The sequence below is a fragment of the Mizuhopecten yessoensis genome, unplaced genomic scaffold (assembly GCF_002113885.1).
Source record: "Mizuhopecten yessoensis strain PY_sf001 unplaced genomic scaffold, ASM211388v2 scaffold10981, whole genome shotgun sequence".
Lineage (NCBI taxonomy): Eukaryota > Metazoa > Mollusca > Bivalvia > Pectinida > Pectinidae > Mizuhopecten > Mizuhopecten yessoensis.
The window spans coordinates 119,952-136,902 of record NW_018408818.1 but is presented as its reverse complement, the minus strand read 5'-3'; the positions used below and the strand labels follow the sequence as shown (position 1 = coordinate 136,902).

The 16,951-nt window shown below is 37.5% G+C and overlaps 2 protein-coding genes across 4 annotated transcripts in view; one reads left to right on the top strand and one right to left on the bottom strand.

The window, feature by feature from the left end:
- Positions 1–1,739: 1,739 nt before the first annotated feature.
- Positions 1,740–11,002, bottom strand: LOC110464298 (testis-expressed protein 43-like). Its single transcript, XM_021519437.1, has 3 exons — positions 10,883–11,002; positions 8,523–8,616; positions 1,740–2,855 (listed from the first exon to the last, which is right to left on the bottom strand). Exons 1-3 carry the CDS (start codon positions 10,954–10,956, stop codon positions 2,643–2,645), a joined length of 381 nt encoding a protein of 126 aa, XP_021375112.1. The 5' UTR covers positions 10,957–11,002; the 3' UTR covers positions 1,740–2,642.
- LOC110464297 (G patch domain-containing protein 2-like) overlaps positions 10,974–16,951 on the top strand; it is a 14,647-nt gene continuing 8,669 nt past the window's right edge. Inside the window, exons 1-5 of one of the 3 annotated variants that reach the window (XM_021519434.1) lie at positions 10,974–11,111; positions 12,856–13,612; positions 14,113–14,186; positions 14,379–14,584; positions 15,706–15,750. In XM_021519434.1, coding sequence (XP_021375109.1) covers positions 11,051–11,111; positions 12,856–13,612; positions 14,113–14,186; positions 14,379–14,584; positions 15,706–15,750 — 1,143 coding nt within the window. In that variant the 5' untranslated portion in view covers positions 10,974–11,050. The other 2 variants (XM_021519435.1, XM_021519436.1) reach the window with 2 other exon arrangements.

Here is a 16,951-nt window from a genome sequence, read left to right as displayed (position 1 = left end):
GGGGCCCAATAGGAGAAATAGAGGTAAAACCTTTAAAATCCTTCTCAGACCATCGGGATTAAGGGATTTTATCCTTATTCAGTGTGGAGCATCCTTGGGTGACGGTGACTCAATTTTGTATAATTGGTGGGTATGACCCCCGTAGGGGCATAGGGGTGGGGCTCTGTTTGAAGTTTGTTCTCTATATCTCAAGTACTGGATGGATCTTTCTGATCTCTTTATACTCAGCAATTGTATATACCGTTATAGGGTGGGGCTCTCAACTGTTTCCAAGCTGTGACTAACAAACTAGGTCCCTAGGGGTTCGGTCAGACCCCAGGGTCTATTCTAATATCATGACTGCATTCGTCTTTTTATGCCCAGCATTTGTATATATAGTTTTGGGGTGGGGATCTCAACAGTTTTAAAGTTATGGCCCAGGGACTATGTCTCCAAGGGTGGGGCCAGACCCTAAAGCCATCCTGGAAGCAAATGTGCATTCTTCTCTTTATACTCAGCAATTGTATACCATGGTTATATGGTGGGGATCTCAACCATTTCCAAGTAATACACTTTTTTTGGCCCCACTCCTTAGCCCGGGGGGTCAGCCCCACCATTTGTACCATTTTGAATCCCTGCGACCTAGGGATGCTTCCGACCAAATATGATCAATATTCATGGTATAGTTCTACAGTAGAAGTCGTTTATAGCAATATAGCCAAATTGCCCCTTTTTTGGCCTCGCCCTCAGCCCCACCATTTGTATAATTTTTAATCCCCACCACCTAGGAATGCTTCCAGTCAAATACGGTTGATATCCACTTCTTAGTTCCAGAGAAGAAGTCGCTTAAAGCAATATTGCCAAATTGACTCCTTTTGGCCCCGCCCTTCAGCCCCCTGGGGGGTCAGCCCAACCATTTGTACAATTTTGAATCCCCACCACCTAGGGATGCTTCAAGTCAAATATGGTTGATATCCATGGCATAGTTCTACAGAAGAAGTCGTTTGTAGCAATATAGCCAAATTGCCCCCTTTTTGGCCCGCCCCTCAGCCCCCTGGGGGGTCAGCCCAACCATTTGTACAATTTTGAATCCCCACCACCTAGGGATGCTTCCAGTCAAATATGGTTGATATCCACTTCTTAGTTCCAGAGAAGAAGTTGCTTAAAGCAATATTGCAAAATTGACCCCTTTTGGCCCCGCCTCTCAGCCCCCTGGGGGGTCAGCTCCATCATTTGTACAATTTTGAATCTCTGACACCTAGGGATGCCTCCAGTCAAATATGGTTGATATCGACTTCTTAGTTCCAGAGAAGATGTCGCTTAAAGCAGTATAGCCAAATTGACATCTTTTGGCCTCGCCTCTCAGCCCCCTGGGGGGTCAGCCCCACCATTTGTACAATTTTGAATCCCCACCACCTAGGGATGCTTCCAGTCAAATTTAGTTGAATTCCAATGAGCGGTTAAAAAGAAGAAGTCGTTTAAAGAAATTGTTGACGGACGGACGCGACAGTATGGCATAAGCTCACCTTGGTCCTTCGGACCAGGGGTGAGCTAATAATAGAGATGAAACAAACAGAAAAATAAGCAGCAACAGACTGTAAAAATTAGACAAGACTGGGATTCGAATCCCTGGACCTCAGATTGTTTAAATCGACTATGCTTCCAAGTTAACTGGCACAACTGTATGACAGTAATATACAAAACGGAATTAAGAGGAGGTTACTGTAGCATTGGGATAATAGAAAAAAATGCAAGGTCAATTGAAACTTCAATAAAATTTTATTATCAACACCACAAATAGAAAACGATATTAAGCTATCTATACTTGTGCATCCATGTAAAGTGAATATGTACAAGGTGTTTATGATCAAATACACTAACTATATCACAGGAGAAAGTTTGTACAAAATATCAATCTTTTGAAGAAAAAAATGAAGAGAAAAGTACTTATTAAATATAAAATGAAAGTTTTACTTTGTTCAATGTACAGAAATATTACAAAAGATAACAATTCACAATAGAGTAAAAGACAAAAATAGAAAAGACAAGTTGGTGTCAACCCAAAATATAATTCATGCTTTTCAAATTCATTATTTTGAAAACTTACTGAAAGCCCCTGTGAGAAATATTTTCAAACCAAAGGAGGAAAATATGTTTCGGTAAAAACTCTGCATGCAACATATAAATACAAAAGGAACCCTAAAGATCAACATAATGTACAAGAAATATGCAATTGATGTGTATGTATCATGTGAAAATAGTTGCAAAAGAGCTTGCAACAGTAAATAGACTAAACAAATATTTAACAAGAATGTTATATTAAATATCAGTGCAAAGGGTATATAATGCAATAATACAACTGTGTGATAACGAGATTTAATTTTCACAAGTTTATATGAGAATGGCAAGCTGTGAAGATATAACACTAATACTGATAGTGACAATTTGAATGCCTTTTATGAATTAAACTCTCATAATGACTAACCTGACATGTCAAAGTAATGTATTCAATCCCTGGTTAAGTTAATACTGCACGAAACATGTGGATGGGATCCATATTCAAACTGCTTTAATTTATCACATTGTTTTCATGAAGTGCACATTGTGTTTACCAAAAATATTAAAATAAGCACTTGAACAAAATGTATAGGTTTAGTTCTTATTCAGTTGTCACTTGCTCTGCGGAACATCAGTTCACTCTGATATTTGGAGGTTTCGTGGTGGAAGTCTGGCTGGAGTAGTGTTGCTCTACTCGGCATTCTGTACTTGCCCTCCACACGATTCCGGTCCTCTACATTGTAGTGCATCTGTTCACGCTTTTCTAAGAACAAGTTTTCATCATGTTCAACGTGAGGAATTCCTCCGAGCTCTGCATTCTGGAAAACAGATAAATAATGAAGTTAAAGTTAAAGAAAACATATGCCACGTAACCCGAAAAAGTGTTGGTGCATGTTTATACCACAAAAACTAACGTCACAAAGTTGGTTAAAGATGAGGATAGAAATAAGTGAAATAACAGAACAAAAACATGAAATGCTGAAGGGATGGTATCCTAGATGAGCTTAAGACATTCGTTTTCACCTCTAAGAATTTTTTAACAGTTTCAATTCCTGTAGTACCTACATTTGTATCTCAATAAGGGGGATTAACCACTTTTAATTATCATCTATGACATTAATACAGCTTATGGAAAGCTAATACCAAAGAGTCATGAATCATCTACTTATATAAGAATTCACAATTTTAAAAATTCCTCTTTTATATTGAGTATTTTCACATGATCATTTGAAAAGTGTTTCATGCTGGTATTTGATTCTCTGACTTTGAAATTATTTGTTAAAAAAAACATGATTGATGGTGAAATTTGATACCAATATAGACATCCAATGCAGTTTGTAGCATGCAGGCAGTGAGCAGCACAAAACTTTGTATGTGATCATAAACTATTGTAACAAAAAATTATCAATTATGAATAATCTCCATTTTAATAATTGATATCCTGAATTAAGAAAAGAACTTAAAATTTGTTTCAATAAAATCTGCCTGTTAGTTAAGATTGAGTTTTCCGGACATGTTACTATAGACATCCAGAGTGATCCCAGTATTCCTTGTTGCAGGGGGGTAATTTAATTAAAATTTCTTATAAATGCAAATTAACAAGAATGACTTCAAAAAACCTTGTAGTCCTGTGTTTTTCTTTATTCTTAAATACAGAAAAAATGCATTCTTTAGCAAAAAAAATGTTGACTGAGTATGATCATTTTATGACAATGTGTTATGTCATTACTTTTACCCCGATTATAGAAATGTAGGAAGTCAAGGTGACATTTTCCTGAAAAACACAAATTAATGACTGTGATACAACTTCTTGTTGCTACTAGACCACCAGGGGTGATGTGCTATTTAATCTAACAAAACGGCTCAGATATCAAATGAAATCTAAACTGACATTACTTAGGTGTACAGAGCTTCAGTATTCATAATTCTGCTTGTGATATAATTATAAAATATAAGTGTACAGCATGCAAATCGTGAAGTTACTGGTTTCTGTAGAATATGTATACCAGTATAGTCTACTGTGTGTTAAGTATGATATAAAATAATTATTTGGTCATGCAACATATTCTCATAATATTTAGGATTTAGGTAATAATTCTATAAAAGTAGTTTTTTCTGAAAAGTTTGGACTCGTGAATATCATAGAACAGAAGCTAATCAACAGTAACACTGGAAAAAAGTAAAGAATTGGTGGTTTGCTCAAGTACACTGCCAACATTACATCTGAAGTTTGAGACACAACTGACATTTGGTTTAGACAGTTACAGAAAACTTGTTCAAGGCTGAACGGCTACCAGATGACTTCTGCTTTAGCAGTTGCATGAAACTTCAATTGTGTTTTGTCCCAGTAAAAGTAACAGCATTATGAGGTAACTAGATCACAGATAATTTGTTGAGGAGAAAGTCATATTTCTCCCCTACTGCATTGAATAATGGATCAACTCGGTTAAGACTCAACTCGACTATAAAAACTTAATATACATTTATTTTGGGTATAAAAAAAAAATTGTGGTACTGAAAATCCACGTATTACAAAGAGGCATAAAACTAAAAGCGTACAGTTAATTTTCTATGATCAAGCATGATACAATTGTTAATTCAGCTAGGCTAAAATGGCATGTTATACATGTAATACCATATTTGAAAGCATGTCCATGCTTAACTTACATCCCAGGAACACTCCACATCATCATCATAATGTCTAAAAATGGTAACATTTATAAGAGTTATGCTAGATAAGTTTGGTATTGTGTTGTATACATACTTTAGAAAGACAAGAGGCCCAATGGGCCTGCATCGCTCACCTGGTATAAATCTCACACTTGTAACCTTAAAAGTGATCTAAAATAAAGCTACAGGCAAAATATCAGTATTTATGATTAAAATTCATTCAAAAGACCCTGTTAATTTTTTTTAAAACATTTCACCCCTGTGATTGAAAGTCGAACAAATTTTATAGCCTTTCATCTCAGGATGCAATTTGTAAAGTATCAACATCCTGGGACCCATGGTTATTCAGAAGAGGTCGTTTAAAGATTTTAAACAAATTTGACCCCTGTGACCTTGAATATAAGTCAAAGTCATTCACTTTAACAAACATAGTAGTCCTTGATCCCAGCATGCTACTGACTAAATATCAACATCCTGAGCCTTTTGGTTATTCAGAACAAGTTGTTTAAATATTTTGAACATATTTGCTCCTTGTGACCTTGAATATGATTCAAGGTCATACATTTAAACAAACTTGGTAGCCCTTGATCCTAGTATGCTACTGACTAAATATCATCACCCTGGGCATTTTGGTTATTCAGAAGAAGTTGTTTAAAGTTTTTAACATATTTGACCCCTGTGACCTTGAATATGGGTGAAGGTCATTCATTTGAACAAACTTTGTAGCCCTTCATCTCAGCATGCTACTGGCCAAATATCATCACCCTGGGCATTTTGGTTATTCAGAAGAAGTTGTTTAAAGTTTTTAACATATTTGACCCCTGTGACCTTGAATATGGGTGAAGGTCATTCATTTGAACAAACTTTGTAGCCCTTCATCTCAGCATGCTACTGGCCAAATATCATCACCCTGGGCATTTTGGTTATTCAGAAGAAGTTGTTTAAAGTTTTTAACATATTTGACCCCTGTGACCTTGAATATGGGTGAAGGTCATTCATTTGAACAAACTTTGTAGCCCTTCATCTCAGCATGCTACTGGCCAAATATCATCACCCTGGGCATTTTGGTTATTCAGAAGAAGTTGTTTAAAGTTTTTAACATATTTGACCCCTGTGACCTTGAATATGGGTGAAGGTCATTCATTTGAACAAACTTTGTAGCCCTTCATCTCAGCATGCTACTGGCCAAATATCATCACCCTGGGCATTTTGGTTATTCAGAAGAAGTTGTTTAAAGTTTTTAACATATTTGACCCCTGTGACCTTGAATATGGGTGAAGGTCATTCATTTGAACAAACTTTGTAGCCCTTCATCTCAGCATGCTACTGGCCAAATATCATCACCCTGGGCATTTTGGTTATTCAGAAGAAGTTGTTTAAAGTTTTTAACATATTTGACCCCTGTGACCTTGAATATGGGTGAAGGTCATTCATTTGAACAAACTTTGTAGCCCTTCATCTCAGCATGCTACTGGCCAAATATCATCACCCTGGGCATTTTGGTTATTCAGAAGAAGTTGTTTAAAGTTTTTAACATATTTGACCCCTGTGACCTTGAATATGGGTGAAGGTCATTCATTTGAACAAACTTTGTAGCCCTTCATCTCAGCATGCTACTGGCCAAATATCATCACCCTGGGCATTTTGGTTATTCAGAAGAAGTTGTTTAAAGTTTTTAACATATTTGACCCCTGTGACCTTGAATATGGGTGAAGGTCATTCATTTGAACAAACTTTGTAGCCCTTCATCTCAGCATGCTACTGGCCAAATATCATCACCCTGGGCATTTTGGTTATTGAGAAGAAGTTGTTAAAAGTTTTTAAAATATTTGACCCCTGTGACCTTGAATATGGGTGAAGGTCATTCATTTGATCAAACTTTGTAGCCCTTCACCACAGCATGCTACTGGCCAAATATCACCACCTTGGGCATTTTGGTTATTGAGAAGAAGTTGTTTAAAGGTATTTAAAGACAATTGACCCCTGTGACCTTGAATATAAGTCAAGGTCATTTATTTGAACAAACTTGGTAGCCCTTCATCCCAGCATATTACTGGCCAAATATCATCATCCTATGCCTCTTGGTTATTCAGAAGAAGTTGTATAAAGATTTTAACATATTTGACCCCTGTGACCTTGAAAATTGATGAAGGTCATTTATTTGAACAAACTTGGTAGCCCTTCATCAAAGCATGCTTCTGGCCAAATATCATCACCCTAGGCCTTTTGGTTACTGAGAAGAAGTTGTTTAAAGTAAAAAGTTGACGCCGGACGGACGCCGGACGCCGGACGGACGACGGACGACGCACCATGCCATAAGCTCACTTGGCCCTTTGGGCCAGGTGAGCTAAAAAACCAAATTGGTAAGGTGTGTTGATGGGTTAATGGAGATACAAACATTTTATAGGTTAAAGCAAAAATATAAGCTGGGTTCAGGGAAGTGGGAACACAACAGCCTTTTCAAGACAAATTTGTTAAAGCTCAATGCTAATATGCTTTCCCATCCCAATTATTGTAGATGTTTTCTTAACTAGGCAAACAAATTCAAACACAAACAATAAGCTTTCTCTGTTTAAGAATTTCTATATGACTTTCTTGTTTCAAATAATATTAGTTCAACCTTAAATTTGATTTGAACATCATACAACTACAATTCTTTCAAAGAAATCTTCAAATGCCCTTGGGGCAGATGGGCGGGGCCGAATAAGGGAAATAGGTAAAACCTTCAAAATCCTTCTCCTACCATAGGGATGAAGGGATTTTATCCTAATTTAGTCTGGAGCATCCTTAGGCCAAGGGGACTCAATTTTGTATAAATGGTAGGTGTAGCCCCCCTTGGGGCAGAGGGCTGGGGCCGAATAGGGGAAATAGAGGTAAAACCTTCAAAATCCTTCTCCTACCCTAGGGATTAAGGAATTTTATCCTTATTAAGTCGGGAGCATCCTTGGGCCAAGGGGACTCAGTTTTGTATAAACCGTTGGTTTGGCCCCCCAAGGGCCTGAGGGGCGGGGCCAATAGGGGAAAATAGCAAATTATTCTTTAAAATCCTTCTACTTCTGTAGGAATGACAGGATTAGGTCCACATTTGGTGTTGAGCATCCTTGGGGGCTGAGGGGTGGGGCCCAATATTGGAAATATAGCAAATTCTTAAAAATCCTTCTTCTTCTGTAGAAATGACATTATTTATTCCATATTTAGTCTGGAGCATCCTTGGGTGAAGGGGTACCAATTTTGTATTAACCATGGGTCTGACCCCCAAGGGCCTGAGGGCAGGGCCCAATAGGGGAAACATAGCAAATTATTCTTTAAAATCCTTCTTCTTCTGTAGGAATGGAAAGATTTGGTCCATATTTGGTGTGAAGCATCCTTGGGTAAAGGGGAACCAATTTTGTATAAACGGTGGATATGACCCCCCTAGGGGCATAGGGGTGGGGCTCTGTTTGAAATTTGTTATATCTCAAGTACTGGATGGATCTTTCTGAAATTTCATATGTACTTACAGCACATACCATAGGGTGCTATATCTTTACTTCATGCCAATTATTTTAAACATATTCAGGTGAGCGATACAGGCCTCTTGTTTTCATTTAAAATGTATATGAAATCTATATAAAACCAAATAGCAGAAAAAAATGCAGTCAGTATTATTTCAGCATCTTTATTTTAGTCCATCTAATGGCAACGAGTTACAAGATTTGACTATGAAAGGGAGTGACCAAGTGAAGGGAGTTGAAATAAATAATACATGGCACAGTGTGCATTCATATCATTGTTGAAAACACACACCGAGGTATCGGTATATATAAGATATTTACCTTAACAATAAGCTCCCTGTTCTTCATGTCAGTCTTCCATTCCTGTACATAAAGACGAGGCACCACAGGATGCATACGAGAATATTCTGGTATCCTGTCAACAGATCAAAACGTTGGTGTAACAGAAGATGTAAAATGCAATAGACCAGACTAGGATGCAACCACAGGACCTCCTAACTGTAGAAGGATGCTCTAGTCTAATTATAACAAGAGGCCCAGAGGGCCTGTATCACTCACCTGAATATGTTTAAAATAATTGGTATGAAGTAGGTGCAGCTGTAAGTACATATGAAATTTCAGAAAGATCCATCCAGTACTTGAGATATAGCTCCAGGCTAAATAAGGATAAAATCCCATAATCCCGATGGTCGAAGAAGTATTTTAAAGGTTTTACCTCTATTTCTCCTATTTGGCCCCGCCCTTCTGCCCCTTGGGAGACCACACCCACTGCATTCTTATACAAAATTGAGTCCCATTGATGCTCCAGACTAAATTAGGATAAAATCCCTTAATCTCTATGGTAGAAGAAGGAATTTAAAGGTTTTACCTATATTTCCCCTATTAGGCTCCGCCCTCTGCCTCCAGAGGGGTCAGACACACTGTTTATACAAAATTGAGTCCCTTTTGCCCAAGGATGCTCCAGACTAAATTAGGATAATATCCCTTAATCCCTATGGTATAAGAAGGATTATAAAGGTTTTATCTATATTTCCCCTATTGGGCCCCGCCCCTCAGGTCCCAGGGGGGCAACAACCACCTTTTTTATACACTGTTTATACAAAATTGGTTCCCCTTTACCCAAGGATGCTCCACACTAAATATGGACCAAATCCTTTTATTCCTACGGAAGAAGAAGAATTTTAAAGAATAATTTACTATGTTTCCCCTATTTGGCCCCGCCCCTCAGGCCCCTGGGGGGCCACACCCATGGTTTGTACAAAATTGGTTCCCCTTCACCCAAGGGTGCTTCAGACCAAATATGGAACAAATCCTTTCATTCCTACAGAAGAAGAAGGATTTTAAAGAATTTGCTACATTTCCCCTATTGGGCCCTGCCCCTCAGTCCCCAGGGGGGCCACAACCACCGTTTATACAAAATTGGTTCCCCTTTAACCAAGGATGCTCCAGACTAAATATGGACCAAATCCTTTTATTCCTACGGAAGAAGAAGGATTTTAAAGAATAATTTGCTATGTTTCCTCTATTTGGAGGGCCACACCCATGGTTTATACAAAATTGGTTCCCCTTCACCCAAGGATGCTTCAGACTAAATATGGAACAAATCTTTTCATTCCTACAGAAGAAGAAGGATTTTAAAGAATTTGTTATATTTCCTGTTTGGCCCCACCCCCTCAGCCCCCAGGGGGGGCCAGACCTACCGTTTATACAAAATTGGCTCCCGTTCACCCAAGAATGCTTCAGACCAAATATGGACCAAATCCTTTCATTCCTACAGAAGAAGAAGAAGAATTTGCTATATTTCCCCTATTGGGCCCCGCCCCTCAGCCCCCAGGGGGGCCCGTGAGACCCACCATTTATACAAAATTGTTCCCCTTCCCCCAAGGATGCTTTTGACCAAATTTGGTCAAAATCTGCTCAGTCGTTCATGACTAATAGCGTTTTAAAGGAAAAGTTGACGGACAACGCGGTATGGCATAAATGGTCCTTCGGACCAGGTGAGCTAATAAATTAATCAAGCTTCTTGGTCACAAGTAACTGCTTTGCCTAGTAAGTAGTAACCCTTCAATTGGTTGAAAATTTGAAGAAATTATAGATTAATTTCTCTTCTGGAAGCTTCAGTTTTGAAAATTCTGAGGGCTTCATGATACTATGAGTGAATTTCTGGTAAAAAAAAAAAGAGGGGGGGGGCATCTATATAACTATTGTTTTATGTATAACTTAATATTTATAAGGGTTTCACAAGATGTTTTACTATCATGTTAACCTATAAGTTGTAATTACTCTAACCATAACTTTTCAAACTGAAATTAAAGATAAATACCGTGACTGTAACAGATTTTACAAAGATTTTATTATTTTTGTCATATTAAGGATTAAGAAGTAATTTTTCAATTTCTAAAATTAATTCGTTTTAATATGAATTTTTGCGGTACTTTTTTAATACACATTCGTATTTCTTATTCCGGACACACAAAAGTCAATCAAACGACCATGATCTCAAGATGACGGCAAATCAGCTGATAGGAAACTTGACAGTAAGGCTTCCTCTGTAACCCTTGACAACCATAAATACTTCTTGAACCTGAACTTGTCTATCCATTTATATTGGTTCAACTACCATTCGGTCGCCAATTTTCCAGATGGAATTCGAGAGAGATTAGTTCTTTCTGTGTTCTTACCTTGGGCGACTGTACTTGTACAGGCTTTCAGCAAATTTCTGATTGATATTTCGGCGCCCCCGATCTGCTGCCATTTTCCCGTTCTTTTCCCACGACTGTCTGCTAACTTCTCGTGAACGTACGAGAAAACGTGAGATTAGGAATCATAACAGTCATGGCGGCGGTTGAATGTGTTACGACGTCAACTTCAATGTTTTGCGTCGTATTTTCATCGAAAATACGAATCCAAGTATAATATTGCATGTGCTTTTTATAAAGATATGAAGTTGGTATGCAAAAATATTCCACACATTTTCAATGTTTCTCGAGTGATTGCTTTTATCTTGTTATTCTATATTTAGCATTTTCACGCCTGGTGTTGCGATTCGCCTTATTTTGATCAGTTCGTGTTTAGTTTTTGTCACATGCTTAAAATAGATTCATGTGAAATAATTTTAACTTCCTTATTTGGAGACTCGTTCTTGTCAATATTCTTGGGACATTAAAGGTAAAAAGTAACATAGATTTTACATCTTACCAGGATTGATCTTCGCCGATCTAGATCTCCGAACGGTAAATCTTTGCAACCACATCTTTGAAGTTTGGGATGCTACTTACTAACTATGTTTGTGTACGTGACATGTTTCTCCTCCGTTACTACAGTTGACTCAGCACATTATAGTTGTGCCAAGCAGGGTAGAAATATTACATTTGTTCAGACTCTTAAAATGAAATTATGTTCGTGACCGTCTATTTCAATCAAAGAAGATTACAACTGCATGTCATCGTGTATTGCATTTCTTTGTATAATGAAATATATAATAATACATCTGTTTCATGTCTTATTACAATATTAAGACTGGCTATTTCAATATGACATGCAATAATCATTGGTTAAGAAACATTTAAAAACAAGATTGCAAAATGCATAAAAACATGCATGATAAAGTCGTCGATGCAATATTCTATTAAACTGATGTTAAGTATTCAAATTCCTTGTCACTTTTGACCACATTTTTCACTTAGTTATAAATATAACATCATAGAAATATTTACTTTATTTACAGTCAGTTATAAATATACAGATGACTCACAAAAATATACATCAAAATACAAATTACAACCTGTAGAGGGCTCTGTCATGACAAATGAAGGAAACAGCAGTGACTCTGACAGTGATCAAAGAAAATAGTGTAATAAGCCTGAACCCGAAAGGGTTTGAACTAAAAACATTGTGTCAAGTCCACTGCTGTTCATGGGGGGGGGGGGGGGGGGGGGGGCAGCTTTTGTGACCTACACATAGCTCAGCATCCCAAACTTCAAGAGGCAGTGTGTTGAGAGATTCGCTATGATCAATCCAGATTGGCTGTATTGATAATATCATAGAAACTGTTGGTCATGTATCAGTAAAATTGCCTGGCCTTGTACTCGGGTGTCGCTCGTCTGTAATCTTCAAATGACAGGTATCAGCCTAGGTTTGATCAGTTTACCTGACACCAATCAAATAGCTAGTGCTGTGTCTTCAATTTTGCTATGACATATTCCAGGGGTGCAGAGAGCGAACGTGAGCGTTACCCATACTTAATAACTAACATAATGACTAATTGATAGAATTTTTAACCTTTCAGGACCTTAAAAGCAGGATGTTTCAGTACTTTTTTGTATAAAGAAAAACTGCTTAAGTGAAGAATTTTAAAAGATAAAATCGCCAAAACAGTTTGTCAGGGATCCAAAACCAAGTACTGAAACATCCCAGTACCGAAAATACAAAGTATCGAAATGTTGGTACCTCTATATATATTATGCATCATCATAATATGTCCCTTGAAATGAATATGTTTTGAATGGTTGTTTAATAAGAATATTCAACATAGAAAAAAGACATACTCACATGAAATGATAGCTTAGTTTGCATTGCCTTAATGTTGTTTTAATTTCTTTCTGCTAAGTGTTCAAGTGATTTATAACTTTTAATCCTTTTTTTTTTTTCAAAGTGTCCATACTTAGTGTACTGATGGAGGGTCATATTGTGAAGGAATTTCAAAATCTGCGAGTGTTTTCAAACAACAAATTTGTGAGGATGGATGAGCTGGTGCATGATCTGGCAAGTGCTCTTGAGGAGACAGCCAGAAGTACCAAGTCTCAATCCCGTGAGAGTCAACCCTCAGGGTCATCCTCCAAACGCTGCAGCCGAAAACGCAAAGGAAAGAAACGTCGCACATTCATAGTTGATGGAGGAAACATCAGTGAAGCCTCAGAAAGCAGTGTTGAGGAAGCACTGAAGGATTACATGGAAAACATCATCCAGCAGAGTGACTCTGATGATATTGGTATGTCATCTACAGTTGCCAGATTGACTATGCCATTAAATTTTAGTTATGTGCCAACAGTGGAATCTGATTCAGTGACAGAAACTTTTTCTCCCAGACGTCCTCAACGTCGAAGGAAGAAATACAAGTCGATGGCAGTAGACAGTGATCCAGACATGATGATGCAGCCACCTATGCATCCCCCAAAACCCTATCAGCATCACCATAGTAGTGACGGGAACCTTCACAGCTCGTCTGTAGACCAGGGGGCCACTCAGACACCTCTCACAAACAAAGACAATATTGGGCTCATATCTATAGAAGCCTCCGTGTTGCCAGGAAAGAGGAAGAGGAGTTCGAAGTCAAGGACAGATTTCCCTTCCAGCAGCAGCACTCACGGCAAACCATCTAAGAATGAGGATACCATGGATGTGGGCTCTCAGTAAGTGATGTCTGTGGCCAGGATTTCTTCTTATTTCATATTTACTGTATAAGTAGAGACAAAAATCCAACCAATTATTGGAAGTTCCTTAGTGTGTCTGATGAATTTGTTATATACCAGGTCTTGCCTTGTGGTCAGCCTCTTGTCTACAAGCTGCTTTTACCATAGAAATAACACAGGCATATATAAAAGAAAGTGATCATATGGAAACCAATCTATCCAAAGTGGATGTAATTTGTACCCAGCTCTTGTTCTTTTGTTTGAATTATTTGTCATCAACAACAGTATAAAGGGAAGCTTAGGAGTATATCCTGTCTAAATATTTGTAAAACTTCATTATCTACACAATGAATATGTGATAAAGGCAACTTAAATTATAGGCCTTTGCAATGAATATGAAAATATTAATCATTTTATGTAGACTAAAATATCTGAATGTAATATTCATAAAATGACTTTAAACCTGCACAGTATAATAGGGGGTTCTTTCTTCATTGTAGAGAGAGTAGCTCCAGTTCAAGTCTTAGCAGTAGTGAGAGTGACGGCCTTATCACCAATGATGAAGGCAGAGAGGGTAACTATCTACTACATTGAATATCAAGTACGAAAACATCGCACAAAATATGTATACACCATGGCAGCATGGCATTGCTTTTATTTTAAAGAAATATTTTATTGCATAAAATATTTCATCTGAACTAAAAGGAAATCATGTGAATGAAATGTGTTTAATAAAGATTTATAATATGCAAAATTATGCTTTCAGCTGATGATGAGCAAAGTGACTTTTTCTACGAGGGCGGTCCAGCGTGCGGGATTCCTGGGATCATTCCGTGGTGGGAAAGCGACGCAGGTCAACGGGAGGTGGAGTCGGATAAGGAGTTCCAGCAGATACTGACAGGAACATTTGAACATCTCTCCAAATCCTCACAGATGGCATTCAAAGCCAGAGTGTCTAGGCTCATGGCAAAGGTGACAGGAATCTAATTATGACATTACATTGTTTTAAGCTCACCTAAATAACCGAAAGGCCTAGGGTGATGGTATTTGGCCAGAAGCAAACTGTGATAAAGGGCTACCAAGTTTGTTCAAATGAATGACCTTTGCTCATTTTCAAGGTCACAGGGATCAAATATATTTAATTCTTTAAATGACTTGTTCTGAATATTCAAAAGGTCCAGGGTAATGATATTTAGCCAGAAGTATGCCGGGATGGAAGGCTATAAACTTTCAAAGTCACAGGTGTCATGTATTTAAATCATTTAATAGATTCAAATGGACCTTACACAGATATTTTGCCTGTAGCTGTATATTACTCGACTTTAAGATTACAAGTGTGAGATTAATACCAGGTGAGCGATTCAGGCCCATTGGGCCTCTTGTTGTAGTTCAAAGACATTCAAACTTTCGTTTGTATCTAAGACCATTTGTTTTCGATGATCATTATCCATCATAGAGACCCACTTAGTGGTTTATCGCAGTACAAATTTCTTGTCAAACAACTTAAACTCATCCCCCCCTGAATTTTCATAATTAACTTTTCCAACCTTTGAATTGGAAGAGTTCAAATGTGTCTTCAAGGGTGAATGAGTGAACTGTTTAATGAAATGGTTTTAAGATAACAGATTTTTTTCATTTTAAACTTCAAAAACTTATGCATCTTAATTAATAGCATTAATTTGTATTGTCTTTTTCACATGATGATAATTCAGATATGAACATGGGAAGGGGTGGTATTAAGGAGGAATTTATAATTGAAAATGTGTGAGTGATGGGGTCTAAAATATTCGTTTACATTTGTATAGTTGGCCCCAGAAAAAAACTGTATGTATCATAAAGTTATCCCTGCTACCAGTATCTAATAATAGTTCTGAAGTTAGCTCTTAATCATGGATGTGCTGTTAATATACAGTGTAAATTAATATTAAGATTATTATTGTTGCCAAACAATTAAAAAATATTGGTTTATGATCAAAATGAGACTGCCAGACCTATCATACACTATAAAGTAACAAGTTAGCACATGGAAATGCCAGCTGTTTTCTGTTTAATACATTGTTCCCCTTCTAAACTGTAACATTTATCTTTCTCAGTCTGGCAGAGAGATACGCTTTGGAAGAAGAAAGCTAAAAGAAAAGGTTGGTGTTTGGTTTCTTTCTTTTTTCACCCTTGGAAAATGATAAAAGTGTGTGTAATACCAATGGGTCTAACAAATATAATCTTCAAACTACATATATATTTTAAACATATATATGTGTTCATGCTTTTTTGCTGTATTGCACTAAGGCCAAAAAAGAAAGATTACTTGGTTCTCAGGCCCGCACGCATCTCATGGCACCGTGCGCATTGCCGATTTTATCGTGAAAGTAATAGAAAAAAAATCGTGAATGCGCCAGCCGCCATCTTTAAAAAAATCCGGAAAATTGGTCCGCATGTCGTTTTAACTCGTTAGTCACCCAAGTCCCGAAAATGTTTGAATAAAGGTAAGGATTGAGATACAGGCAAGCGTTAAAATGATTAAGACTTATTAGTGTTGTGTACAAATGGCGCTCATTTCGGTACAAATAAGGAATGGGGGGGTTCGTGATTCGCGTCTGGAACATCGTGGGGGGATTTTCGAAGGCTTGCTCTATGACGGATCTCTACACAACTATAAAAAGACAAGGTAATGTCCACAATGAACGTTTTACAAACTACACAATAATAAAAAAAAAAATCGCCCTCTTCTCGTTTTTAGCTAAGGCGTTAGCCGCCAGCTATTGGTATTACTTTAGTTAATGAGCTCAGATATTCATAAATGTCGATTTCACACAGACGGCCTCTAGCGGTAATCACTGGTACTAAATTTAATCATATACCGGACCTACTGTCTTTATTATGCGTAACTTTGGACTCAAATGCACTTGAATGGCTTGTAAATATCATTCCTTTTCTTTATAGAACATATGATCTTATCACTACGTCGTATTCTTATTGAAAATGCACCCTGTTTATCTCAATCGGGAACTGCTACTTGACTGTAGGTCATGCATGCTACACGCAACTTCCGGTAAAAATACTTCAGTTAATGAGCTCAGATATTCATAAACGAGACATAACGTCACCTTCTAGTAATACTAAACAAACTGAAAATAAAATCCATTACCACGGACTCAAACGTCATTGGATATAATCTTATTCTTAGTTAGAACTAAGTATCCTTCTAAAACTTCGTATTTACTCTTGGAACTGTCGCTGGATTAACCCTTTACACGGAAATATTGTCCTGTGATTGGCTAATATTAGTGACATTTACGTCCCTGTTTACAATTATATATTGCGTGGTCAGAGCTATGAAGC

Bases quoted from the DNA above. Each gene is read 5' to 3' on its own strand.
- LOC110464298 (XM_021519437.1), bottom strand. From the start codon at position 10,956: ATGGCAGCAGATCGGGGGCGCCGAAATATCAATCAGAAATTTGCTGAA. The intron at 8,617-10,882 runs GTAAGAACACAG...ATCTGTTGACAG, and splicing joins TACAAGTACAGTCGCCCAAG to GATACCAGAATATTCTCGTA. The intron at 2,856-8,522 runs GTAAATATCTTA...TCTGTTTTCCAG, and splicing joins ACAGGGAGCTTATTGTTAAG to AATGCAGAGCTCGGAGGAAT.